General features: G+C 38.1%; 1 protein-coding gene across 2 annotated transcripts in view; it reads left to right on the top strand.

Annotated features, from left to right (window-relative positions):
* ST6GALNAC3 (ST6 N-acetylgalactosaminide alpha-2,6-sialyltransferase 3) overlaps positions 1 to 22,302 on the top strand; it is a 114,698-nt gene that overhangs the window by 5,572 nt on the left and 86,824 nt on the right. For both annotated transcript variants that reach the window (XM_062497602.1, XM_062497601.1), the window contains exon 2: positions 152 to 346. In XM_062497602.1, the coding sequence (XP_062353586.1) occupies positions 152 to 346 (195 nt within the window). The remainder of the gene's footprint in view (positions 1 to 151; positions 347 to 22,302) is intronic.

The following is a 22,302-nucleotide window of genomic DNA, read 5'->3' as shown; positions in this document are numbered from 1 at the left end:
TGCTCCTGCAGCAAGGTGACTACCAGAGGAATAATTTCACATAAAGCTTTCTCAAGTGTTTTTCCTTCATCCTCCAATTGAAGATATGTATTTTTTATTAAAACTGACTCTCAATTTTAATAATTTATTTCCTTTCTTCTTTTCATTTCAGAGAAAGTCCGTTGTTGTTGTGAGTTTCATTGCAGCATTCCTCTGTCTGATCATTGTCCGTCTCACAAATGAAGTAACTTTCCCTTTGATCCTAAACTGCTTTGGACAAACCAGAGTCAAGTGGATCCCATTTTCTAATGGCCAAAGGCAGCCTCTGAAAACTCATTATGGATATATAAATGTAAAAACACAAGAGGTAAGACCTGTTTTTAGCAGCCTGGCAAAATGGACCAGCAGATTTATTTTTCTCTTATTCCCTCTAATGCTTTTTAACAACAGTGTAAAAACTGAACAAGGGTGTTTCTGAGCAAAGTGGCTGTTTCAGAAGTCTGCTACCACTTAAATTACCTTTGAAATTGTAAAAATTTCTGTCATGTCTGCAGTGGAGAGGGCAGTGAACTGGCCTCAAAATCACTCTTGACTGAGTGAAAACTTGTTTATTCAAACAAGAAAATCAGATTAATTTTCATCTTTCAATCCCTCTAATGGAAAAGGAAATTTTCCTGTGTTTGTTGCAATAAGGTCCTAAAAATGTTTTGTTTTGCCTGAGCTTCCCAAAGAAGTTGTTTGTATGGGCGTGAAAGAGGAAAAGGGAGTGATCTGTGAAATGAGCATACGTGAGTCTAGTAAATGTATAAAGCTAGAGGTTTACTGGATTTTTCTGGAAGTATTGCATTAATACGTGACATCTGTTTCAAAGCTAGGTATGTATTTGCATTCCGTACTTTAAAACTCACTGATGTGTATCTGCTTTGCAAAATACTTGCTGTGTGATAAAAATACTTGTCTGATGAAATTAGGATTTACAGGGACTCCTGCTTTAAAGTGTCTTAGTTGTCAAAATTTCTACAGCCACTGTTGGGTTTTGGTGGTGGTGGTGCATTTTCTTCAGACTTCCCATCTCTCTTTGTAATATTTGTAAAATGGAAACTTTCAAAATAAGGCAATGTAAAAAATGAACTCTTTCTATAGTTTGTGATCAGTTATAGCACTGTCAGTCATGAGAAATACTATCAGACTTCCACTAACTGCTAGTTATTTTAATCTATATATATTTAGTCCTGCAAGTATATTGGACTAGTTCGTTATTATCCTACCCTTAGTGAGTTAAATATGAAAATCAGAATGAGAGGCAGTTTTTAGGAGGTACTCCTTTTAAACATGTATAGCTTTTTATCATTGTTCCTGTAAGATACAGCACTATTTTGGAGGCTAAAGTACATTATCTATAAAGCAGAAAAAGCACAAGCACCTGAAAGAACTGTTCAGATGTGAATCATAGTCCCAGGAAAAGGAATGGGAGGTGCTGTTGACCTCAGAAGGGTTAAGGCTTCATCCCTCTAGAAGTGAGAGGGCAGTGTATTCTGCATGTCCCTGGGTTGTTGCCTCAGTGGCAGGTGTGGAATCTGAATGAAGCAGAGCTGCCATGGTCACTTGATCATTATCAGTCTGAACTGATAACTGGAGAGGAGAGGAGCATGCTAATCCATTTTTATTCACCATTGCCTTCATCAGAGGTTAGAAGTAGTTTGTGAGGGCCTTAATTAATCCTTAAATTTGATAACACGCTTGGAAGTTCTAACAGTAAATGGAAATGAATGTCCAGAAACTGGTGACCGATATAGATTAATAAGATATTTGTCTCAATTTAGCTTAGGTCATGAAGGAGTCCTTAAACATAGCAATTTTAGTTGTTTTCCCTGTTGTATTTGCAGATTACATTAATATTTACTAATTAAAATTATAATGAAGGATCTGAACATGGCTTGCTTATTGTAAATGCACTAACTTTTGACTTAATTGTTCCCTGTGTGAGGGAACTTTTGCTGTGATGCTCATGTGAAAAGCTTTTGCATAGCTCATGTTCTTAACGCACACTCATAGCTTTCTCAGACTATGATTTTTGGAACATGTATTACTTTGTCAAATAAGCATTTGTATAGTATTTCTTTTAATATAACCAGAAATCCTGAATTATTAATTTCTTTATTGCATCAAATACACTGAATTTTTGCTCATTTCATAAAATTAGGATATTTTCTAGGTATTTTGTGCTGCTGTGGTATGTAAGATAAGTATAAAAGTCTACTCTGTGAGACAAGCTAATGCCCCAAACATATGTGGCCAAGTTTTTTGCAAAATGGGACACATGATGTCTCGTTAAGCACCAAATGGTGTGAGGAAACAATACCACAATGAATTATCAGAAAATAAAGTTATGGAAGGCAAGATAGGAGAGAAGGCTTTTAAAGATGTGAGTTTTGCCTCTCCTCTCCTCTCCTCTCCTCTCCTCTCCTCTCCTCTCCTCTCCTCTCCTCTCCTCTCCTCTCCTCTCCTCTCCTCTCCTCTCCTCTCCTCTCCTCTCCTCTCCTCTCCTCTCCTCTCCTCTCCTCTCCTCTCCTCTCCTCTCCTCTCCTCTCCTCTCCTCTCCTCTCCTCTCCTCTCCTCTCCTCTCTCATAACTGTTGAATGTGCTCATATTCTCCTGGAGTGTCCTTTGAATCCTGTCACCCCACTGGTGTCTCCTGATGTCACTCCCTCCTGTTCCTCAGCCACTTGTAACATCCTTCTAACATCCTCCTTTTCCTCACACTTTTTTCTTTGTTCTCCTTTACCTGTTCCTCCCAGGCTGCACTCCAATGTCTGGCTGAATGCCAACTCCTTAGTGTACTTAAATGTACAAGGTCAACAAACCAGAGGAATTAGGGTAATTTACCACCAACCCAATCAGTCGTCTGAAGTGACAGGGAAGCTACAAAATCTAGAATGAGCTACTTCTCAGCCTTTCCTGTCTGTCTATTGCATACTTAGTTTCTGAAGGAAAAGGAAAACCAAACAAAACCAAAAAAGGCCCACCCCTCTCCACCAACTTTTCTATAGCAATAAAAGTTGAAGTTATGAGGAGCTGTTTTTTGGGGGGTAAGGCTGAGTGGGATGAGACTTGAAAAAACAAATGAGATGATGGAAAATCAATTACTTGGTTAAAGTGGTAGTGATCAATCATTTGTATTAAAAAAAGATCAGGAAATATGATGATATGAGCATTAGTGTTTATCTCAAGTAAAAAACAATGATGTGGCTGTTATAAGGTATGATCAGAATAATGCTGTAAAGACATTTTTCAAGGGTGTTGTGTATTTGACTTGACACTGTAATATTGTGGAATTTTTATTATTAAAGAGTCTGGAAAAAAAATTAAGATTACTAAAACTAGATTGTATTGGGATATTTAATATAAAATGCAAAGAGAGACATAACTTAATCTGCAATTAAGGATGTACATAATACAGGGTTGTTGCTATGGTTTCCTTGATTTGTAGCCATAGCAACAGCTTTGGAAAAACTGTCTTTATATACAGTAAATATATTAGATTTGAAATACAAATAGATGTGAAGTGTTGTATATACTGGGCCATTATGTCTAGACACATCTTAGTTTCACTTTGGAGATATTTCTAAAATAGAGGATTCTTCATCTAGAAAATTTTCATCCAGAGCCCACCCTCACTCACCTCAGTAGGAAAGGATCTTGTAGTTGCCTTCTATGGGATCTCTTTTCCCTTTTCAATAGCCACACCTGAGATGACTCCTTGAGATTTGTGGGAAACTATGCCTGTCTGCTATTAATATTGCTGTCTTGCTCAATACATGAAATTTGACCTTTCAGTGGGAAGGAGATGTATGAACAAGATGACCTTTCTTTCCCTTATTTCCTCCACTTTGTGCCTATGGATTTTTGGTGAGAGGTCCCATGAAATCTGTCTTTAGGAAGTGTCATGCCTATCATGTGTTAGTTGTTTTTATCCTATTCCTGGTGATTTTTTTTTTTATAGAAAGCATTAATTTGATGCAACTCTTCCATGGTTATCCAATTGAAACCTATTGGAATAAACTTCACCCCCACCCATGTCAAGCTGATGTAATGACTCTTTTTGTGTATCAAAAATGAGGAAGTAGATAAAAAGAAGCAGGTAGAAAAAAATATAACCTTCCTCCTTCTTTCATACCACTCCTACTCTACAAAGAGTTCTGGCAAAATTAATGAACATCATGTATTTAAATTGCAGCATTATGACATCAATTTAAAATCCATTAGCAGTTTGAAACTTTATGCTAGGCAAGTCTAATAGTGTTCTTGGATATTTGATTGTGCTTCCTGAAAGGTGAATATTGAATAGATTTTTACTCTACTGTCAGTATTAAAATAATATAGCATTTTCCTACATACGTAAAATCTGAAATATAGCTGCAATAACACTTGAAGCATAATTATAAAAGTATATTCAAGTGCTGAACAAAGATTAAAATTGTTCTTGGAAAAGGGTAAGTTCTGAGATGACCTGAAATCCCTATATTAAACTGCAACTGTGAGATCTAATGGCTTCCTCTAAATGAATTCTGAGAGAGCAAAGCAGCCTTTGTCTCGTGAACATTGAAGAATCTTGCATTACAGTGATGAGCACTAGATGAAAGGAATGTGCATTGCAGCACTTAAGACTTTTTAAAAATCCTGTCATAACTGAAAAACTAATCAGTACTGTATTGATATTGAAGAAATGCATTTGGATCATATTATCCCCTGCTATTTTGTTCCTAACCTGAACAGACCTGGATACAAACATTAATTGTTCACCACTTGTGGCACACACAGTTACAAACATTTAGTGACTGGTCTGCCTAAATCTCATTCCTTCTTTTCCCCTTTTTGCCAGAAGTTCTGTAGTAGAACTTGGCTGAAATGAGTGGAGGTTTCCACAAATGAAATACCCCAGATATGAATATTAACAGGAGGCTACAGACCTTATATGTATTTGTGTTGTCCTTTTTACTCTATGTCTTTAAACACAATAAATTAAGTGCACTTAAAATTTACCTGAAACGTAGAGGAAAACTAACATAACATGCAGAAATGTGATGGGCTGTGATGTGGTCTCTGTCTGTAAGATAAGGCACATACAACCTCAATGATAGCAAAACCATAGTTGTCAACGTGTTATAAGTAATCATTAGATGGACTCACACCAACCATGAGACACCACCTTCTTATAGTATTAATATGGTTTCTTCTCCCAATATGGAGGTGTGAAAAATTTTTCAAAAAGACTAAAATTTTGTAAGAAATATTATAAAAAATGTAAAGCTAGCAACCAACCTGGGAAGGTTTGTTTTGCCTCTTTAGTAATGGATGAAAATGACACTATGAAGTGTCAGTGGAGAATATTGGAGTGCTATTGGAGAACAGCTTTGGGTTTCATGTCAGAAGAGAAGGTACCAGACTGTGAACTTGAATAGTGTTCAGCTAGCTCCAGAGATGCTTATTTCATAGTCTTCTTGGGAAAAACTGGGTCCTAGAGAGGCTAAAAAGCTACATCAGCCAAAACTCCCTGTGCCAGAAAGTTACTTTAGTATTTAATTTTTGACACATGGATGACTTCTATCCTGTCTTTTCCTTTGGGATCTTGTTCTGTGTTACAACTTAAGAATTTACTGAATATTTTGATAATAAAAGGTAACTTTTTTCATTGTAATTTATAATTTATATCCCTTCTAAGACACATTTTTTTACCAGTTGCACAGTTACTCATTATTTCAGCCTATTCCATTCAGAAATAATTTAGTAATAATAATAATAATAGTAATGAAAGTACAACCAAACATGCAGTATCTCCTGGATATTTTTCTGCTTTCATTTTATAAATTTTCAGGAACAATTTTCTTTGGAAGTATTGCAGAAGGATTAGTTACATAACACTTTAAATGACAATCATGTTCCATGTTAAACTTCTAAACACCATTCGTATGGTGGGTTGATGGTTCCTGTCCCCCGGCCCCTGTTGGGTTTTCTGACTGTACCAGAGCTCCCATTCCTGGCTCTGGGAGCCATAGGCACACACTCAGAAATAAAACTCCTGCCAAGGACTTCAACTACCAAATGAGCAATTCCAGGAGCAGATCTATTATAGAGATAGAGATAGATCTCTCTAAACAAACAGACCTCACCAGAATCCTCACTGCCCTCTTCCTCTTTCCAACCCTCTTTTGGCCTGGAAGAAGAGAGAATGATCCAAATAAGCTGCAAGGTCCACTTGAAACCACTTAGGCTGTTACGAACCTACAGGAGAGAAGGGAGCACAGATAATGTGTCCTCAGTGGAGCAAATCCTGCTAGCTCAGCCATTTTCCTTCTGTATATATGGAATTACCTTAGGTTTTTAAAGCTTCCATGACTCTGATGGTGTCTCATGAGGAAAAAGTCAAGTGCCAGGATAAATATATCAAGTATGCTATGCAGAGGAATTAAACCTGCTCCACACAAAGCCTCAGTGTGATGAGTCAAGCAGTGCTGCCTGTGTGGCAGCTCTGCTTTAAAAAAAAAATAAAAAATAAGGACTAAGGGGCTTGAGAAGAGATTACTATCTGCCAGTGAGCTGTGCATTCAAAAGTCAATCCCTAAAGAACCTGGGCTGGTAGAAATAAATGTCTACGATGCAGTCGTGGGCTGAATTGATCTGTTAAATGGAGATTTTAGGTTATATTGCAGAAGGTTACTGGTATCAAAGATTTGCCCTCCACCTTGGTTATATGTAATTTTCAGAGATTTCTTCTTGAGGGTTTTTTTTTTTTTTTTTTTTTTTTTTTTTTTTTTTTTTTTTTTTTTTTTTTTTTTTTTGCAGCTGCTGCTGCTGGAGGGTAACATTAGGGTAAGCTAATGCTAGTATGCCTATTGTGAAGATGCCAGTCGTGTTCTCCATGAGAAAAGTGTGAACATCTCCCCAAAACAGAGACATGACACCTAGAAAATTGACTGGAGATCATCTGAAAAACAGAAGAAAAGTTGACTTTTGCAGTTAGCTAGCTCGATAGGCAAATTTCCATCAGCAGTGTTTTGTTTTAATTTGAATGACAGGTGGACCAGAGAAGTGAATGGAGTATTCTTTGGACTGGTAAAGAAAAGAGCAGAGATGTTTGGTACAATGTCTTCTTGAGTGAGACCAAACCTCTGGGGAAAATAGGAAAGATGTAATGAGCAGATGACAGTGAGGTTTGTCAAGGGTAGGAAGGAGGAACTTAACCGATTTTACTCTGGATGAGAATTTGCTTCTCTTATGGTGACATGTTTTCACTCTTGTCAGTAGCAGTTGCCAAGTGAAGGGTGGCCTGTTTTGCTTTAGTGGCAGGCGAGGTGTCTCCTTGGTGTTCCAGTTCCTCAGCTGTGAGAGTAATGCCCTAACATTTCCTCCTCAATATTCTCCCACTACTTCTGTTTAAAAATGAGGATACCTTCATCAAAAGAAGCCCAGTGTCACCCTCCTGAGTCTATACTTGGAGTCCATCTTTCACAGCGATTCAGTGTCTCTGTTGCAGCAGAGTATCACTAGTTCTGGATTTAGTGATGGCAGCTGAGGTACACTTTGTACTGGTGTATAAAATACACCACAGAGTAAAAAGAGTCACTAAAAATGGAATTTTGCTCTTATAATCGTTCCTACACCAGAGCTTCCTGCTGGCTATGGCAATCAGTGAGTTTAGCTCTTTGAGCTCTTGCCCAGAACAGCTATTCTGGCAGAGATGCACAGCACAGAGCTGACCCAAAGCTATTAATACTTCCCTGCAGGGAGCCACATGCCAGCCATGCACAGGCGTGTGTGGGTGCACATGTAAACACAGCAGCTAGAACTCGCTCAAAAGACAGACTCCTAACTCTGACAGTCATGCCAATTACTAGGTAGCTTTAAAGCCACAGCCATCTTCCTTGAAAGCCTTTGCTTTCCAAGTTTGCTCCCATGGCCATCTGTCACAGCCTGCGTTTGGCAGCTTCAGATTCTGCTCTGAGGCTCTGTGGATTGGGCACAGAGTTTTGTCTTTTCATTGTTCTCTGAGTGGGTGGAAGGTTTCTATCACATGAGCCTTTCCTCTTAGGTTTTTTGTTAGAAAAAAATGCGAACCTTATATGCATATATGAGCTGTTTATCTGTGCTATCTGCTCTCAAAACAGGATGGAATAGGTGGACTGCTGTAAGTGCTGCATAGAGAGAAATGAGCTTGGAGACCCTCTTGGAGCAGATGCAAATTGTACCAGCAATAATTGCTTTTCTTGGTTTAGTTGCTCTTGTCTGGCTGAACACATTAGTCCAGACTATCAAATATGTGTTATTTGGTTGGAAACAGAGACCTGTATGAATGTTGTGTCAAAACCCTCATGTCCATTAATGGCATTACTGTGCTGGCAGTGTGTGCATCTTAGAACTCTACTTAACAGACTTACAATATCTGTTACAAGGAGGTACCTTTTCTGTGGGTGGAGCTGTCAATTTTGTGTACTCATCAAAAACAATTTTGTAACTATTTCTAAACCAATAAATTGTATTCCCACCAATGTTGGAAAGTTCATTGCAAATGATGTCCATGCAGCTGCACCCTAAAAAGATGACCAATTCAATCTGGGGAGGGCTGCGAGGGCGAAAAATGAAGTTCTGTGTTACTTGCAATATTTCTTTCTTCCATCTTTATTTTTCTTTCTCTGTAATTGATATATTTTCCATATTGAGCTAGTTAGAGATTACAGTAATCTCTTGTTTCCTGTCACTTAGAAAAGCAGTTGGCCCATTAGATGAATAAATGCAGTTTTAAATTAAAATTCCCAAACGAGTGCAGAGAAATTACTAGAGTGATTTTGGGATTGTCCTCTTAATAACAAGAGTTCATCCTCCTTTTTAATCCCCAACTGCAGGAATGCCTTTACCTTTTCATACCAGTCAAGTCCTCTTTTCTGCCACTAATAGCTTCATTTTTTAAAGTACCGCTTCTTGAACTTGTCTTTAAAAGTTTCTTGTAGTTAGGACCCAGAGTTTGGATTTGAAATTGATGAAAATGCTACCAGTCTTAGATCAATATTTCTTCAGGGGATGGAACCTGCTTTGTTCCAGTTAGAAACTGAAAAGAGCACTCAAGGATTTTATTAGTATTACACCAGCCAAAGTGCAAGTTGGATTGGGTTGATTTCCCTGGTTCTGGTTCAGTGATGCTACCACCCGCCCTCCTTTTTGCCTCTTTCAGTGCTGGTACCTAGGATTCACATTTGTAAAGAGAAAAATATAATTTCTGGAGTGCATCAAGTTGAAAAAGTGTATTTCTAAGCTTTTACACAGATACCTTCAGACTCCTGTGAAATGCCTGACTGCATGCATGGGACTCACTCCAAAGCAGTTCCAGGGCAGTGCACTGAAAGCTTAGATCAGCACTGGCAAATATGCTACAACAGAAATTTAATACCAAGGTGAAGGATAAAGTCTGGCCTTTAGGTAAAAACAACAGCTCCGTATTTGATGACATACAGCATCTTATGGAATTGATCAATGAATGACAGTTTTGTTCTCAGGTTTTTTTTTGTGTAATTAATTTTATTGATTTATCAACATTTTCTAGCTTACAGTACAGTTTCTTGTGTCATCTTATTCCTAACATGTAAAAGATTTGTAATGTCAATCCTATTTCCTATTAGCTTTTCCTTTTTAGAGCCAGTCTATGCAGTCCATAACTGCTGATTTTTCTTCACCTTCCCCTCCAGTTTGGCTTGCCCTTTACTGCCAAAAAATTCTTAACTTAATCATCAGATTTCCTCTTTCCCCAAAATATATTACTATTTGTGCTTTGAAGGCATAGATCGGAGATTTAGGAGATAAGAGGCTGTTCTTAAGCCACCTACTGCTGCATTCTGCACAAGGTTTGATTCCTAATGGAGTCAAGAGGTGGCCTCAAGATGAATATATTGATCCAGTCCTCTGGTAGCAGGCTTTGGAAGAGCATCTGGAAAAAGGTTTCAAATCAGAAGAACCTGTGGCAAAATTGTGTCTCAGATGAGAGTTCTTTTTAAGTTTCTTTCTGATGTCCTTACTAGAATGACTTCTTTTTCAAATGGAGTGAGCCCAAGAAAAGTTTATTTGAAGCCATGTCAGCATTTCCCAAAGGCTGAGTGCTTCCCTTTCCAGTGTTTCCAAGGCTGAACCAGCTCTCCGGTAAGAAGCCAGAAAAATGCAATTTTCTCAGACACATAGCAGATGATTCTTTTTCATTAATTGTCTCCATTGGCAGACCTTCAAAGAGTCCCACAGGATGCCTTGGAGGTAGTGGGATCATCCTTTGGGATCCTCCATGCTGATATATACCTCCATCTCTTCTGGAGCTGTCGTGTTCATTTCTGCTCCAGCTGGCCCCTGGTGTTGAATGTGCCTTGTCACCATCAGTATCAGTGACAATGGATGGAGCTGATGGCGTTATTGTAAGGCAAATAATGATGATTAGTGCTGATCTTTTACTCAGAATGGAGTGGGCAGAGGAACAGGCTGGAACTCTTAGGAGTTTGCCTCAATTTCTGTCCTGCTGCTGATGTGGACCACAGTATTCTTCACTTCTTCAAAATCATCATATTTGTAAAGGATTCATGTTTATAAAGAGCAAGTAACATTTTTTGATCAAGTTACTTGTGGTCATGTTCAAAACTAAAATGTTATAGTCATACTGACTGTCATAATATGATCGTGAATCTACTATCCTGCATAGATTATCCCTTATTACCATTGTATTACAGCCAGAACTTTATTGTCAGAGCAACAACAAAAATAATCTTTGCAGTGCACTAATGCTTCATTCTGATTGACAAAGGATGAGGCAATCCACATACTGTGACAGCAGTGTTGGCATGTATTATATAATGATATATAGCAACTTCCATAGACTGCCGTTAATTTCTGCATGAATCTTGTCTGTCTTTGATAAGCATGTGTAACTCCTAATAAATTATTTTGGAGCTGAACATAAGCATCAAGGAGAAAGGACTTTTGCAGGTATGGGGGCTGGTGATAACTGAAAATGAGAAGGCAAAACTGACAGATAATTGTAGATGAGAAGTCATTTTCAAGCAGTAGACAGGGGTGATATTGTTTCCATTTTAAAATTAGTTGCCTCCTCTGCTGGCTCCAGTGCAAGGTAAGTTCTGCTGTAAAGTCTAAATCATTTGATCATTTGTTATGTATAGGCTGTTGATAATAACAGGAACCAGCTCCCTCCACTTGCTCTCAAATGTCTTGCTCCCTTTCTGGAGGGTGTTATCCACTCTTCATTTCCTGGGGAAGAAATGGCCCTCTGTGAGGCTGTTTATCTGAATAGCACAGAAATAATTTTCTGCAAACATAATTATTACCATAACAGAACCCTTAAAAAAAATTACAGTGACACTCTTGAGTTTTCTGAGATTAGTGTCTTCCTCTAAGATCTCTATTTCCTCTGGTATTACTTCCAGTCCTGTTCACTGAAACTACAGTGCATGTCTGCCACAAATAGCATGAATAATGCATATATTTTTCTGCTACTTTCAGTGTGTGCTAAATTGTTGCATATACAAAAAAATGAATCTACAGCTGAAGGAAGCCAATTGGCCATTCATCATCCTGCTAGAATGTGATTGACCCATATTCCACGTTATCTCAGGTTTTAACCTGCCTGTTGCTATAAATGCAGTTCTTGGGCATTTACCCACATCCCTTAGAAGACCATGTGGTACCACTTGAGGATTTTCTGAGAATGAGATATGGCAGATATTATAGCTGTTTATAGCTCTTTATTTCCTGGAGGTTATTTTTAAGATCTTTGATGTTTCTAGCTCTTATTCTCTTTTTTCTTCCAGTGTGTATGGACACTTGCAGTTTCACCTTTATCACCATGTTATCAAGCAAAATGCTTCCTTATTTCTTCTAACTCATCCATAGAAAGAGCTCAGTTTTCCTCACTTGCTGTTCAGTTTCCTAAAACTCAGTATGGGATTGAGCTGTAATGGAAGAGAGATGACAAAACATGGTCCCTCTGTTTCTAGATTTCAAATTACCTTGGATTTATTTTTCCTAACATGTCTTGGATCTTTTTCCATGAGATAGCTCGCTTCATTATTTTCCAGGATGATGCCCACCATGTTAATTTCCTAATGCTTGTGTACTCTTTCTGCAAATACCATTTATTTCCCCCTGAAGATTGTTTGTAAAAATAAGGCAGATTTAGCAAGGAAAATACCGCAAATATAGTGTTGCACGAGGCCAATTGAAAAGGTATAGAACTAAAAGGTAAAGTGATTTTTTCATTGGGTGTTGGGTTTGTGCTTTTCCTCCTTAGTTTGTTTCAGTCCGTATCAGAAGTCTTATAGTGGTTTAAGTTATTCTTGAAAATAGGATTTTTGGTCATACTTTCCCCCATTCAGTCTGCAGTAGCGTTCTTGCAGTTTAAATGTCCTTGTTCAGTAGAAGAACAGTTTTCATAATGGAATAACAGAATGGATCTGTTAAAAAATTGGCACTTCTTGTATATACATTTGTATTTCTTGTACATTCAGATTAATTGTTCAATTATCTAGGAAGCTGTATTCGGAATTCCTGAAAATCTGTCTTTTTATCAGTCTTCAGGAAATGCAGGAATGCCTCTAGTAATTTCCCTTCACTCACTAAGCATGTAATTTTTCTTTGAAAAATCTAGTTTGTCTGGCAAGATCTTTATAGGCATAAATATAATTTTAGCAACTACATATCACTGAGAGGCATTTCTATGTTAGATGCAAGTGAGTAGATATTATTGCATAATACATTTTAAAATCTGTTTGAATTTTTAAATTGCTAGAGGATTCATGAATGTAGTTTTTTTGTTCCTTTCCAGCATGAGTATCTCTCTCTCTGTACATCCATTAGTTATTTCTAGATGCAGTGAAGTATTTATCTACCTAAAGATGTCCAAGAGTTCTTCTACTGTTTTGTATTTGAGATAGCATGATTTTTAAAAGTGCTTAACACAGAGGTGGTGTCTATTATTTATTGATTGTGGTGGTTTGAGAGGGCAAGGGTGTTTCTAGATTGCATGGTTAGGTTTGCTCCCACTGCCACTTGAAGTGAAACATCAGATTCTCATGCTTTGTGGAACCTCTGTGTGTGTCTGCAGGATTCCTTTCCTGTTAAATAGGTACCTGTTTTGTCAGGTTCACAGCCCAAATCCTGTCAGCTTTGGCAAAGCACAGTCACAGCTCCATGCAGTAGTTGTAAGAGCAAAGGAGACTGAACAAGGTGAGGAAACATCTGCATATATCCAGCTTATCATCTTACCCATGTGCTCAGTGGCATTTAAAGCCCTCATGTTTTGCCCCTCCATAACAGAACAGTACATGGTAATCAGTAGTATTTTTGGCCGTACTATAAATTCTATTGTGAAAAGATGTCCAGTTTATCTTTGCACCAGAAAATGGCCTTGACGTGAGCTTTGGTCCATAGGTAATAGGTTCTTGAAGGCTCAGAGTGTTTCTTTCAGCAAAATGCTAATCTGGTAAATTGGTACATTTAACAGTCATCTGGAAATGCACCCTTTTGTGTAATATGTAGTTGATTGTAACAATTATGGATGCTATTTAATGGTGCCATCCTTAAACTTTCCAGTGTGATACTACCTAGAGAATTTGTTACTGATGAAATCATTATAGTGTTATAGAAGTGAAATAGGTTGCTGCTGAAATTACTCTCAAAATCTAATTGTAACTTCACTGGAATTTTTCCCATGATGGGTATTAAATATATGTGTATTTCTTATTTTTATAGAAGCAGCAATTTTATTTGTATGCTTCATTTTATTCCACTATCTACTATGTATGTATTACATTTTGCTTCTCATTTCCAGTTGTGGTCAAATACAACTTTAGTTCAATTTGGTTTTTATCTGATATTCTTTTATTTCTCTAGTCACATGAATGAATAAGTCAACATATTTCCTTTCCTGAGACTTCCCTAGGATTTCTCGAGTTAACACAATGAAAAGCTCTATTTTATCAATATCTGAAATTATGCAAGCCCTCTCAGTTTCCTTGTGAGGGCTTCCTTGGAAAGAAAAACATGTTTTATAATTTCTGGCCTTCAAATCAATTCAGGTTACTTTTTTTTTTTAAATAATCATATCTCTTGTTGTACCCAAAGTTTGCTTTATAGGCTCGTTTTTCTTTCAGACAGTGTTGGATTCAAAAACAAAACAAACTGAGAAATCTTCTTACTTGTTTGTAGTCCATGAGGAATAGATGAAATCCTTGATCACAGGGGGAGATTTCAGTGACTGCCCAAGTTCCCAGGCACAGTAACCCTGCTTCCATGACACTCTCTTAGGTTATCTCTGTATTGTTTTAGCTCTTACTCAAAGATGTGATATTTCACTGCCTTCAGAGCAACAGCCTTACATTCATCAGGAGTTGTGCCATTCTTTCTTTCTGCTCTTGATCTTGCAATATAGATTGATCCTGTAAGAGATAAAAAATGCCCATGTCTGTTCATCAGATTCTCTCCTTGTAGTCACAAAGCTGGGGCACAGGGTGAGTAAATGGCCACCAGCCACCACTTTCGTCACTACCTGTAGAATCCACTTGACTGCTCAGAGAAAAGTGATGCAGAAAAAGCTTTTATTTCCCATGCTCATGTTTCTTGCATTTCCCCCCTCTTCCTATAGCAGCAGACTGAATGAAATGTACCTAATTTGGTAACTATTGTTGTAAATTTTACATCAGAAAATGGGGAATTCATGAATCCATGGTTCTAAAAATGTACAAGATATGCTCCATCGGTGCAAAATGTAATAATGTGTATTTGAACTCTTTGCTCTCCTTGTTCATAGGAATAGGCTGCCCTCTCTCCTAAACAAAGAAAGCTTTGCAGAGTAAGGAGGGAAATATTGTTGGCATGGTTTGGATAGCCCCATGGATTTCCATTATTTCGTTTAACAATTCCATCCAAAGGTTCTCAGATACCCAAGGCAATTTTTTAGAAGCAAATGTATCTTAAAGCCATTGTGCTTATGTCCTACCATTGAGAAAATTGCCATGGAAGTATTACCTCTCACCCAGGTGGTCCCCACTGATGGGCAGCAGTGACCTTGCCCTGGTGTCTCATCTGAATGCAGACAGCTCGAGCTGTGCAGAGACATCCCCCAAACCTCTGCTGCGGTGTCAGCGTTGGACACAAGCCCATGTCTCAGTCAGAGATGTGGATCCCTGACCTTCCAGTGGAGAGGCAATAGTGCTGCCAGCTGTGTTACGCTGACAGGCAAAGGACTTGATTTTGAAATCCAGAAGTGAAGAAATCGAGCTAAACACAGCACAGAGGTCTAAATGTGGAAAAAATGTAGCAATAAACCCAGATAATCTTACCTTCAGTTTCCAAATTATTTTGTTTTTGAGGTTCCTAGGAGTAATTTGCTTCATTAATACAGTTCTGCAGCATGAGCTATTTAAATTTTATCCCAGAATGAGTTCTTTCAGCTGAATAAAAACCTTTTGAAAAAACCTGATTTATGTGACAGTCACAGCTTTAAATAGAGCAATTCTGGTTCAGTGGCAAAGCGTTGGGGTCAAGGTCCGTGGTCTGCATTTTCTGAGTTCTGTGCATGGATTTGCATGCACACAGCTTACATTAGCACTAATACAATTTGTACATGTGGCCCCTGTGCAGTAGTTTAGGAAAGTAGCCCTCAATAGAGAAGATATTTACAGCACTGAAGCTCATGTTGGGAAATATGAACAGCTGTGCTCCAAACAGAAAACACACATCTGAAGTAAGACAAGCATACTGAAAATTATGTCCTGGCAGTTAACGTTTTTATTTATACACACTGCTAGGCAAAACTGAAAGGAAATATCATTCTTTCAGGATTCATATGTTTTGCAGAGCTAATAGGAGAAAACACCTGTCATTAGGAAAGATTTTTCCTGATTACAATTTTTTTTGCCGCATTTCCTGTAAGCGTTGGTACAAAAGAAACATAATTAATAAATAAAAGCTGCGCCACTTGCTAATTATGTTTTAGCATTGAGATGGCCTCTCTATACTTTTGAATACTCAGTTGAAATCATTCCTCTAGAACTCTATATTTGCATAGCTTTTTAGATTTAAGCATTTTGAATTTTCAATTCTAATATCTCAGCACCTGCTGCGCACAGAAAGTGAGCACCTGAGACAGGCATTATCCATCATGCTGTTATGGGAACTTTGTATTTACTTGTATAATGTCTAGAGCGGACTGGTAGCTAAATCCATGGCAAGTTAAGAGGACTTTGCAAAAAGTACTTTTAATTAATTTTAAATTTGAATGATGGAGCACATGCCAATACCTCAGATTTCTCCTGTGGGGCTTCCCTGGTGTTGATCTGCCTGCCTATTCCCCAGTCCCTGCAGGGTCACACCTAGAGGGTTGGAGGCTTCATTCCACTGCTCCCCATGTTCAGGGAGCAAGTAGGGCTCTTGCAGGAGGCGTGATAAATCTCTGAGTAAATGGACCATGCTGAATACATCACCTTCACAATCAGTTACCTGTGGAGGGGTTTGAGGTGGAGAGGCTTTTTTTCAATAACACTGGCATAGCAGAGGAGTTCTATTTTGCTGATTGGCAGTGAGACCATGAGGTTGTCATTTACCTAAGACATAAAGCAGGTCAGGAGCAGGGCAGACCACAGGTCAGGGTTCCTGAGTCCAAAACTCCAGACTTTTATTTTGCCTTGCTTCTGGGGTGGTGGGCTTGTGTGTCAAGGGAATAATTTATATTGCCAAATGGAAAACCAATAAGTGAATGACACAAAAAACAGTTTAGAACACAGTCTTGATAAATACCACTTAATTAATTTACATAATGAATTTTGAAACATGACTATCTGTTAGATAAAAAATTTTGGATGCTTCAATATTAATATTTTATTTCTTAATGTCATATTGGTTGATCGGGGGAAATATTTTCACTAGAGCTAGTTGGGAAAATATTTTCCCAATAACAATTATGACATTATAATTACAAAGGAAAAGTAGTGTGGCTACTGAAGTAGGGAGCGGTGTTCTGCTGCTGCCATTACTGCTGTGTTAATTCAACTGAATGAAATCTGTGTCGAGGATAGACAGGTTGTGGCCCTGCTGGACGACACAGGTGTCACTCCCATGCTGTGGACAGATTTCTTGGCTGTCTTTGTATCCTTTTGTACCTTTGAAGCTGATATAATACTAGTAGAGTTGCAAAGTCAAGGTTCAGGGAGCTGGGGAATGCCGTAAATAAAATCACTTGTCCACTTTTGATTCAGAATTCTTTGATGTATTCATGGCTCTGCAGAGTGGGACAACTTCAGCCTCATTCATTGTCCAGATTTTACCATTATTGGTAGTGGGTGGAAATGTATAAAGAAATTGCTCGGGCTACTGCCTCAATTGCTGAAGAAATGAAAAGGTGTGAAGGAGTCAGGATACTACAGGAATGGAAGGCAAGGCTGTCACAGTCAAGTGTTAATGCTAGCTGCTATATTCCATTCTTGCCTCTGTTACAGAATTTCCATGTGATTCCAATCTAATCAACCCATGTTTTTACTAATTGTGTGTTTACTTTCTAAATGCTTAGTTTAAGACCCTTGGGTCTGATTTATGAAGCACAGAGATAGCTCAAGTCAATGAAAACTATTTGAACATATAAATTACCAAAGAATTCTAATTGATCCAGATTCTGTATGCCAGTGAGTGTATTCTTCTTAATTTAAATTATAAATTTAACTTAAATTTCTCAGACCTTTTCAGTTGAAGAGGACTAATACAATCTTTTCCGGTCTCTCTTTAGAATGGTATTTGAGAAGGGAGGAGCTACTGAGAGTACTGAGTGACAGCCCAGGCAGAAATTAATAAGTCTCAGAGCAGGGTGTGAATAATGCTCGATAAATGAGGCATGGGGACACATTGACTAATAACAAGAAAACAAAGGCATTGAGTAGCTGCTCATTATGTCAGTCAGTGCACGCAGGGGTCCAGTGGAAAAAATAGTAGGTGGTCGGGTAATTAAAGATAGTATCATAATGCATGCACACAAGGTTGCCCAATTAGGGCTGCACAGCAGCTCTAATTCTGACACTTCCCTAAATTTTCAGTGCTTGATTTTACACATTTAATGTTCCCTAGCATATTTTTGTTGTATTTACATATATACGCTCCCCCATTGCCTCCTTCATTGCCAAACTGTTAATTAGGTAGAACTACTGAGAAATGCAGCTGGATAAACAGGGCTTTGCAATGAACCTTGGATATCATGCTGCAGAGCAGGAAACCTCAGGCTGCCAGAGCTTTGAAGGGCTTATATCAGTGGTAATGAATTTGTTTTCTTTGCTTAATATATTTTAGAAGTTATGTTTTCAGTGCAGTCTGTTTCCTCACTGACTGTGTTATGTTATTCCTAGACCTCTTTGGCTGGTGATGGTCTGGATGAAGCAACTTTTAATGAGACTTGTGTTCATAAGATTCTCCTCCTGTGGGTGTGAGTAGTCTTTAGCTATTGCCTTCATTTAAAACAATAATTTTATTCCTCCCACACCTTTTGGAAAATTGTGATCTGCAGCTAGATACTTTGGTTTTCAAGTGTAGCTTTCTACTTGGCATTACCTGCCTGTGTGAGGTAGAACTTTTCAGAATATCACAGAAGAACAATAAACACAGAAATGGAAAAATTGAGGAAGGGAAGGGAAAATAAAACTGGGAAGGGAGAATGAGGGACAGGAAAGTAAGTAAGCTTTATTGAGACTTTTTGTCTTGTACATGCAAATAAATTATTTCAGTGCTTCAGTGATGCTGTTCTCCTGAGCTGTTCCACAACAATTGCACTGTAAGTGCTCTACCTGACTCCAATATTCTGAAATGTGGCCTCACTTGAGTATGAATATCGTCAAGGGTTGAGCAAGGGCCATGTTGCCTGTGCTTCCTGGCTGAGGAGAGATGCCTGGATGTCTCAGTTGCTCTTGTCAGGCTCCAGGTCCCCTTCACCCACCTGACAGGGCCCAGGGGTGGGATGAGTGAGAGCCACCTTTGCCAGCCTCCATCCCTGAAGGCACCTCCTTTGCACCAGCACCTCTCCCCCCGATGGGCTGTCCCTAAGAACTTGCAGAGTTAAAGCAGTCTTGTTTCCTGGTAAAACTGCATTCTTACATTTCTGCTCATGCTAGGTCTGTCTTCATACCAAAGGGACCACAGGTGTTGTTGGGTAATCTTCAGCATTAGTAATAGCATCAAAATACAAACCCAGGTGACAGATTCAGGATTAGAAAGCCTGAAAAGCTGAGCCTCTTTTCACCTGGCCCTCTCTAGATATTCATAACTCAATTCGTTTCTTTCCCTTTTCTAAGATTTTACCTGAAATAAAAAGGTGTCATTATGGTGACAAGAAATCATAAAGGAGGTGTCTACATTATGTGTCAAGCCATGTAGACATCATCTTTAAAGCACTGTTTGTATTTTTTTGCTGAACCAGTTCTTGGACTTAGAGTCAAATGTGCTATAATTAAACATTGATTCACAGGAATGAAGGGTTTTTTTTTTCTCCTTTAAGGAAATGGATTTTAGGCAAGTAAGGGAACAAAGGAAGCATAGTATAACTTTGGTTTTGTCAGAAAATAAGCTGCAAGTGACCATTTAATGGCACCTAGAACTTAATATTTATTTTTGTTTTCCATTCGTATTGTCTTTAGTTGTGTCTTTTGATTGTTTAGCATTCAGGAATTCTAGCCTTTCACAAAATATCTAAAGTTGCAGTGAAAATAGATGCCTGACTCTGAAATTATATTTACTCTTTTATTGCAGTTTTTATATCAGTTTTACCAGACTTTTACCAAGCTTTCTATTCTTATAAACCTTTTTCTTTGTCAAACTGTATGGAAATAATTTGGGAATGACTTCTATTATAGCATAGCCTCATATTATGAAGCCTTTTGGAATATTTTGTTGAGACTTAGGTTGAAATGGTCTCTGGAAGTCATGGCATTTATGTAAACTACAAAAATTTTTCAGAACCATTGTTAATTTGAGGTTCACTCCTTCCTTTTATGATTCAATCTATATGATTTTTACTACCCTTCCATCTCAGAAACTTGCACTTCCCCATACCATTCTTTCTGAATCCCTTTGGGAAACATGGGTTTAATCTTTCACAATGAACCTGGATATGTGTGGTGTTTACAAATTTTGATTCCTTGGTTAGTTTCCCAGAACATGGGCTGATACCTATTCATAATTAAAGAAAAAAAAACAAAACAAAAAACAAAAAACAACAAAACCAAACCAGAGCAACCAAGCAAAATAACAGAAGTCAATCTGAATGAACTGTGATTCCTCATTCTTCCTTGTTTTGGTGCAATTTGGTGTAATTATCTACACTGTGGATACAGAGATGTTTGGGATTTTGCAGTATCTTGTGTAGTGACTGCACAGAGCTTGCTGGTATTTTGTCCCAAAGCTATGATGTCAGCTCTTTGTAGTTTTGCATTTAAAAGCAGCCAACTGAGATCAGCTCCTGTAGACCTGAATCTTTCTCTTCAACTATCTGTGCAGATACTTATTACTAGTTTTATGCTAACAATAAAAAGCAATAAAATACATTTTAGCAGAGACAAAAACATGTGGTGGAGTCTTCTAAAAAACATCTACGTGCTACTTGCATATCTAAGGTATGTATTATCTATCACTGACCGAAAATACATATTATGCTGGAAATTACTCCGTTAGGTGTAAGAAAGGCCCACTGGCTAGCATGGAAGGTTACAAGTTCATTTCTTTTTCCTTAGCAGAAAATTTTTACTATCCATTTCTATTTTCATGTTTTACTTACATTAGATGCCCTGATTTATTTTCTTTGGAATGGCAAAAAATGGCATAAAAAAAGCTCAATTGGTTCTAGTAGGTACACATATGGCACTCCACATTGTCTACAGTAAAACCTTGGAATGTTCTGTTTATAGACATCCTTGTTTCCTTGTCTATGGAAAGATGTATAACCAGCTCTGTTTTCCATATTTTTCAATGCCATGCTTTCCTACTTTAGAAATCAATCTGTTAGATGAAGCAGTATCAAATCAGTTTTTGAAATCCAGAAAAAAAAATATGTCTAGCCTTACACCTTTTTCTTTGCTGAACAGCAAGAGTGGTTTCTTACACATGGTCTTCCTCTTAAAAAAAAAAAAAAACAAAAACAAAACAACTATAATTCTCATTTGTGATCTTTCTCATGAGCACAGCTCAGCTGGGGTTTGTTGTTGTATTTGCCTCTGGGTTTGGAGGCTCTGGAGGTCATCTAGTCTAACCTTCATCCCCCAAGCAGAGTCAGCTAGAGCAGGTTGCTCAAGGCAATTCCACTTGTGCTTGAATGTGTCCATGGTGGTGACTTCCCAGCATCTTTGGGCAACCTTTTCCAGTTCCCTGCCACCCTCACAATAGGAAAGTTTTTTGTATGTTTGCAATTGCCTGTATTTTTGTTCTTGCAGACTGTATCTTGGTCTGTCACTGGGTATCACTGAGAAGAGTTTGCTTTCACCTTAACTCTCACCCACCCCAGTCAGGTATTTATACCAAATCTTTGAACAGGACAGTCTTTTCTTTTGGCATTTAATGCTGTCAATTCAGACTTTCTCCACTGAGCCAGAATCTACAAGGTAAACATTGCTATGTATTGCTAACTGTCTTTGAGACTTTGGCCCCTTATGTTCCCTGTTGTCCCTGCCTACCTTCTGTCTTATTAAACTTCTATTCCCATTCCTTCCTCTCTGCATCTGTCTGTGGATTCTCCCCATAGGAGAGAGCAAATGTTACACAGCACAAATAAAATAGCATAAAAATGAATGTTGCCTCAAAATGCAATATTTTGGGATTGAGTGAAGATAAGCAACAGCTCACTCCAGGGATAATGCTACTGATTGTGAGAGGCCTATTCAGAAGGAAGTGCTGTTTAAGGTGACACTATGAGGCTTACAGTCCAAGGGAGTGGGAGTTATATGTCATTTGTTATCCATTTGCTCCAAGACTAAAAATTTATCTTTCTTTGAGAAATAACTTCGTATCAGAAGTAACCCCTACGGCCACTCCACCAGTTCAGAAATGGATATGGTTGCCAAAGTTCAGACTCCTAAATTTGAAAATGTACCCACAGACAGACCTTTTCTGCTCCGTGCTGTTTATTGCTTCTTCATGGGGGTTGATTCATTACCCTGCTAATTAACCCTTCATCTGTACTTTTACATAGCCCTTTAACAATATTTCCTATTTATGATAAAGGCATTCTTAAAAATCCATCATGGTTTGAAGGATATCTGT

This window comes from Cinclus cinclus, chromosome 8 (assembly GCF_963662255.1).
Source record: "Cinclus cinclus chromosome 8, bCinCin1.1, whole genome shotgun sequence".
NCBI lineage: Eukaryota > Metazoa > Chordata > Aves > Passeriformes > Cinclidae > Cinclus > Cinclus cinclus.
This window is presented reverse-complemented; position numbering and strand designations above follow the sequence as displayed.